This window comes from Meleagris gallopavo, chromosome 17 (genome assembly GCF_000146605.3).
Source record: "Meleagris gallopavo isolate NT-WF06-2002-E0010 breed Aviagen turkey brand Nicholas breeding stock chromosome 17, Turkey_5.1, whole genome shotgun sequence".
In the NCBI taxonomy this organism is placed as follows: Eukaryota; Metazoa; Chordata; class Aves; order Galliformes; family Phasianidae; genus Meleagris; species Meleagris gallopavo.
Window position 1 is genome coordinate 4,050,143 of NC_015027.2, and position 6,252 is coordinate 4,056,394.

The 6,252-nt window shown below is 39.2% G+C and overlaps 1 protein-coding gene across 1 annotated transcript in view; it reads right to left on the minus strand.

Annotated features, from left to right (window-relative positions):
• Nucleotides 1-6,251, minus strand: part of LOC116217259 (transmembrane protein 132C-like) — a gene marked incomplete at its 5' end in the record, with an annotated part of 118,538 nt that extends 112,287 nt beyond the window's left edge. The window contains one exon of the mRNA XM_031555896.1: nt 6,197-6,251. Coding sequence (XP_031411756.1) covers nt 6,197-6,251 — 55 coding nt within the window. The remainder of the gene's footprint in view (nt 1-6,196) is intronic.
• Between the last annotated feature and the right edge of the window lies 1 nt (nt 6,252).

Consider the following 6,252-nt stretch of genomic DNA (forward strand, 5'->3'; position numbering starts at 1 on the left):
AAAAAAAAAAAAAATTACTCAATCTGAGGCAGATGCTTGGCATTAATGGTGAGAGAACTTAAACTAAAACCGAACTCTTAATGTCGATTCTAACAAGCAATTCTACCAGTCCTGTTTGCAATAATAGTACAGGCTTTTTAATTGCACTGCAGTATTTTTAATTCATTGTTGGGTTTGTGGTTTTTTTGTTGTTGTTGGTTTTGACTTTTTTCTTTCAGTTAAAAATAAGGCACTACATCAATGTAAGCATTACTATTATTTGTACAGGATCAACAATAAGAGAAAAACACCCAAGACAAAAAATTAAAGTGGCATGGTTCACCAAGTGCCTTTCATTCTCTAACCTCTTAGTGTTTAATATCCTGCATTGGATATATAACGTAAGCAATTCCCATAACAATCTCTTCTTTTACTATGGTGTCACATGTACAAATTAAAGCCATACTGCTCTAAGTGTTAGGCTGCAGTATCACAATCACTTAAGCGGTCTCTCCCCAACTCGAGTCCATCCTTTTTTTTTTTTTCCTTCTACAAACAGTCCATTGATCCCACGGTGATGCAAAACTTAAAAAAAAAAACAAAAAAAAAAAACAATTAACAACAATACATTTTTTATGCATTTTATCTTCCTGAAGCAGCTCTCAGAGGAATCAAGAGGAATCAGGCATGTCAGAGCTGGCAGAAGAGGGTTGTTCGGTTTGGAAGAGGGCAGGAACAATTTACATTGGCTCAAGCCAGTGAGGCACTGCACCCTCAGGCAGTGCAAGTGACTGGAAAATGGAATTTCACAAGGACAGAAACTAATGTTGAAGCTTTTCTTGCCATTGAGAATGAAAGTAAAAGTTAAATTGTTATGTAAAATTAAAATGCTTTTCAATAGACATTTGTAATGATTAATCTTTTCACACAAGTCACACTGAGGTGATTCATTTTTGCAATATCAGAACAACACTATAGAAAAATAGTAATGATGTGCTCTGTAGAGTATCTATGCTATTATAGGTTCATATCTGAATACATTTACAAGAAGTCCAAATGATTGTTTTAAGGAAACAGTTTCCTTAATGAAAAAGTTATTGAATTTAGATGCAAGCACAATAAAAAAAAAGAAATGACTTAAAACTCTCTCCCCCTTTTTGTTTTGTCAATTATATCAGTTTTTAAAATATTTTTGAAAAAAGAACAGTTCAGTTGAAAAGCATTTATCAGGTGGAAAAAGGCAGCAATTACATAAGTAATACATTAGAAGTACTGTGGTAGATGCATTTCTGTCTCTGTCCTCTATGATTCTGTGTCGCAGCTGAAGAGCAGAATCGAGTGGAGTAGCCCCTCTGCTGCATCAGTATCACAGGATATCAGCTTACCTTTTATTTACTTAAGGCTTCCTCTTCATGTACAGAGAAGCCAACTTCCACATGTGCTCGAGAGACCAGTAAGGATTTGTTTAAAAATCAGCAAGCTCTCCCCTGGCTTTCAGATGTTTATTCAATGCTGAAGTTTCCCTATAAATGCCAAGTTTCTAACCACTGTTTTGTGACTTAGAATTTGCTTCAAATTGCTGAACAGGACAATTTACTTAACAATTCTCACTCTCCTTGCAGCAAGTTTGTGTTTCCCAGTCCTAGAGAGAAACATACAATGTAAAGCACTGAAACACAAATTCTGGTAGCAACAGAAATCAATGGATAAAGTAGTACTGATACCATTACGAAATATTACTGTTCTTCTACAAAACTGCATGTTTAACAAAAATTGTAGAAGAAAGTTGAAAAAGTTATCTGAGAAGAAACAACAAAAAACAGTGCTGGACCTTATACATGACACTTGTAGCACTAGCTGATGGTAAAATCCGATTAAATTCTTACTGCAGCATATAATAAAGTGTCCACTTAAGGAGCCATGTCTGGCTGTTTACATCTGTCAAGCTGCTGAAACTGCAGTTGTAAAAGAATGCTTTTGATAATGACAGGGGAACAATGATTAGTATGATCTGTGTTATTCAAGCAAAAGAAGTGCCAGAAAAGGCTGTCTCCAAGCACAAAGTTACTGACCCAAGATGTCAGTGGTGCAATAGTACAACATTAGCACATTTCTTAAGTGTAGTGGCAAAGAACTACTTAGTCAAAATGTATTTCCCTAAAGAAAAGCTCAGCTAATTGACCAGGGGAGCAAAGATGCCTGTAATTTTACTGATGGGGCTGACATTTTGTTTACGGAATTCAAGCTCAACAGATTAATATGCGTTAGAACAGCAAAGAAAATAGAAGAGTGGATTCACTGGGTCATTTCACTAGAGTTGAAAAGAAAAATGATGACCTGAGGCTGTGTACTGACCCAAAAAAATGTGAACAAACAGACAAAGAGGGAGTATTTCCATTTACTAACTAAAACAGACACAGGCAGTACTTGAGTAAAATTATTTTCAAAGCTAGATACATCTGCAGGCTTTTACCAGATACCTCTAAGTGAGGAGACTGCAGAAGCTATGAACTTTCAATGCACCATTTGTCCGTCCCGATTTCAAAGGGGTCACATCTGTCACTAGAGCCTGAGCCAGTCCACAGAACACAAAACAGTACAACTGCTTGAAGAGCTGAACACTGTGAAACTGTTTTGCCGGGGTACTGAGTCTGTAAGGGAGGCTGAATAAAATATAAAGGACTCAGGCCTGCAAGAGCAAGTCAGGACAAGAGTTTGACCGAGACAAAGGCCAGTAAGTTACTGCACACCACTGTGAAGGACAGAGCACTCAAATTTCAGTCAAACACCTGAAGTTAACATCCATTTTTCCTATAGCATTATAGGATACTACCCGTATGCATATTACTATAGAATTCAGATATTAAAAAGAACTAAAAAGAACCTACTGGACAAAATGGCCAAGGAAAGATCAAAAGCTAGCAGACCAGCCAACCAACAGATGATCACAGTGAACAAGAGAAATAAGGACATTACTGATAAGAAGTCAGACAGCAAGACAGTGGTATTCCTGACTGTAGAGGCAGCATCTGATTAAAATCTCGAGATTTTGAACTTTAGTTTACTTACCTATCTCTAGGCTAGTTGCCTTAAAAAAGACAACTCTAACCACTATGACCAACAGCTCTGAGACACTTACTGTAGAGGAGCCTAACTTTGAAAACACTACCAAGGGAAGTCTGTATGCCAATATTTCTGGCAAATATACCATCATTTACAGTTTCTAGTTGTTCATTAAAGGACAGCTTTTCAGTGGTACCAATGTACGTTTTCACCAGTAGAGGTAAAAAATGCAGAACTAAATCTCAACTCTCAATAAAATCTGTATCTTTAAATCTCAATGAGTATTACTTGGCGACACTTAATATTTAGAAATTTATGAAAGATTAATGCTCTGCTGTTTATCAATTGATTACGTACAAATGAAAGTTCCATTTATCACATCATTTTGGGTTTAAAAAATAGCAGAACAAAAGCAGGTAATGCACCAGCCTCTGGATGCATAACTGTGCTTGAGTACCTAGAACTCTGGTAACACCACACAAATGTAACATTTGCTCATGTTCAATGCTTTCTTCCATGTATCTACACACACACACACACACACTTCTCAGCAAATGAATCGATCTTCTAGCTGTACATCCTTAAACTCATGTTTAGGTGTTACTTAGGATTCTTCGCTTCTGATTGCTATTATTCTGTTTTAGTTCAGAGAGGAGATGAAGCAGAATATGCATTGTACAATGCAATAGATCTATACACTTGCCTTCACTTCATTTGTGCTCAGATTCAAGAAAAGAATTAAAAATATCTAACCTTGAACCCATGAATTCTTCCTATTGACTATGAAGAGGTTTAAGCATATGTATTAGCACTTTGCTGAAAAGAGGTCATTTCCTGAAAGGAATATATACACTTTGGATTTGCTTATGTAAATATAATTTCACACACATACTCCCTACCTAGGAAACAGCACCCAATAATTGGTATGTAAAGCACGTGCATGCACCTATGTGCAAGAGCACTTTTGCACACTGATTTTTTATACATCCTAGTCTAACTAGAGGCATGGCTTAAATGAAATGCCAAGCTTCTTTCTTGAGATTGAATGAATTAACATTATTAGCTTGATAATAACCACAGCATAATGACACACTGAGGCCTAAGGCAACATTTCAGGAGAATTTTCTTAGAAATTCTGGCCTGATAGAAGATGTTAATGAGTTCAGAGAAGTAAATATAGCTCTTTAAATAGCAAATGACAACTTGTCTATAATAGTAAGTTTCTCAGCACATTCACAAACGTTTCTGCTTACGAGCTATAAAGTGACTTTCATTTAGTTGGACTTTGGTTCTCAAGAACAATTGCTATCCTAACACACCAACAAAAAGAGTGCAAATACACAAGGGGACCGCAAATGAAACGCTTGTTAGGGCCTCACAAGGAAACCATCCAAACACCTTATTAAATAAGTTTAATTAACCAGCTCTTTTCTCAACAGCACCGTGCCCAGCAGTGCAGAAAGGCAAATTCTCTACTCAGAAGCTCTGCTTTCCTTCCCTGAGTTAATAATATTTTCTCTTTTATTCTCAAAGAACGCAGCCCAGCAAACCCCAGCAGCAGCTGCTGTTAGCGGCTGGCTGTGGCACCAATACTGACTTTTTTACAGCATGGCTGAGTCAATGCTGACCCAGGCTCCAGCAAAGAGAAATGGCTTAATGAGGTTGGGTTGTTTATAACCTCTCACTGTAGCACTTTCTGCCACCCTTATGAAGCAACATCTACATATTTCTCTATCTGAAAATATTTTTACAAGAAAGCGTCCATACATCAGTGCCCAATTCTATTAAATCTAATGCAAATGCTGACTGGAGAAGACGCATTTGTAACTGTAAAAGCTGCATGGCAGAAGAGATATGGTGCCCTAGAAAGGTGCCAGGCACTCCTTAAAATTCTTAATCTCCTGCAGACTCTGAAAGTGAACACAGGCTAATACAATTCTCACCTCCAGATCACAGCATTCAAAACAAAGTCCCATAATTTACATGCTTCACATTGCACTTTCATGGCACATTGAGTCACAAGGATGTCCATTAGTTTTAATGTACTATATTAAAATGACTGGCAGCAAGAGGCCGTGCAATTTCCTGCCAAGTACTTTATTTTCTGCACCAATCTGAATAGGAAAAATATTGCCACCAATTCAGCCCTTGCTTCATTCTTAAGATACTTCCGTACACATCCATGCTGCCTCTCCAATCAACTGCCCCGGTAAGAGGTCAGCAGGACTGGATCAAACTAAACAATGAAAAGCCTTTTATTAGTAATCTTCTTATGTCAGTCAAACAGCATCACTAATATTAAGAGGATAAAAAGCAAAATGATTTCTTTTTCTATTGCTAGGGATGACTACAACAGCTGGAATTGCAAAGAGCTTTGCAAGTTTCCAGCCCCAAAAAAGCAGAATGTGTCCATAACTAATGCGACCAGAGCAAGATCACAAGATGCTGAAATAAGGCAATCACCTACAGCTCTGCATGGAAGCCCCTGCTTGGATCTCACACAGTTTCCATGCCTGGGTCACTTCAGAGATGTCCCTCTATCAAAGCGACTCTGATCACAGAAGTTCAGTGATAAGACGAAACATCAGATCATTCCAATGACCTCTGAGCTAAAACAAACCTGCTCCTCAGCTCTCCCTGTAATCCTGATAACAATCTTCTCGTTCCCTCCAGGTAATGGCTTCTATCCATTCTCGGGAGCTCTTACTGCACAACTCCAAATTCCAAGGGTGATGTTCCGTAATCTCAGCACTGTCACTGAGCCCTGTGCTCCTTAGAGCTTTCACCGCGTTCCACACGGGAACACCCATTCCCACAGAGAAAAGCCCTTTATAACCAGGCAATAACGAAGATGTGTTAGTAAACACCGCGAAAAGCAAGGAAACTTTCCGCTTCTCGTTTCAGTCATGCAAGCTCGCAAGGTTCGCTCCCATTCATATAAACACGAGCGCAGAAATAAGAGGGTGGAAGGGAGAGGGGGAAAGGCGTAAGACAACGCAGAAAGGACGTGAAGAGAAAAAGAAGAGACTCGGGGGTGAGGGGCGGAGAAGGAGAAAGGTTTAACGCCGCTGCGGGGAAAACAAGCGGCCATCCCGAGGAGCTGCGAACCAGCGCAGCCCGAGCGCGATCAACTGGTGCTGCGCTCCCCGCTTACCTCCGCACAGCAGCGCCCCGAGCAGCAGTCCGACAGCCTGCGGGCAGCGCGGCGCG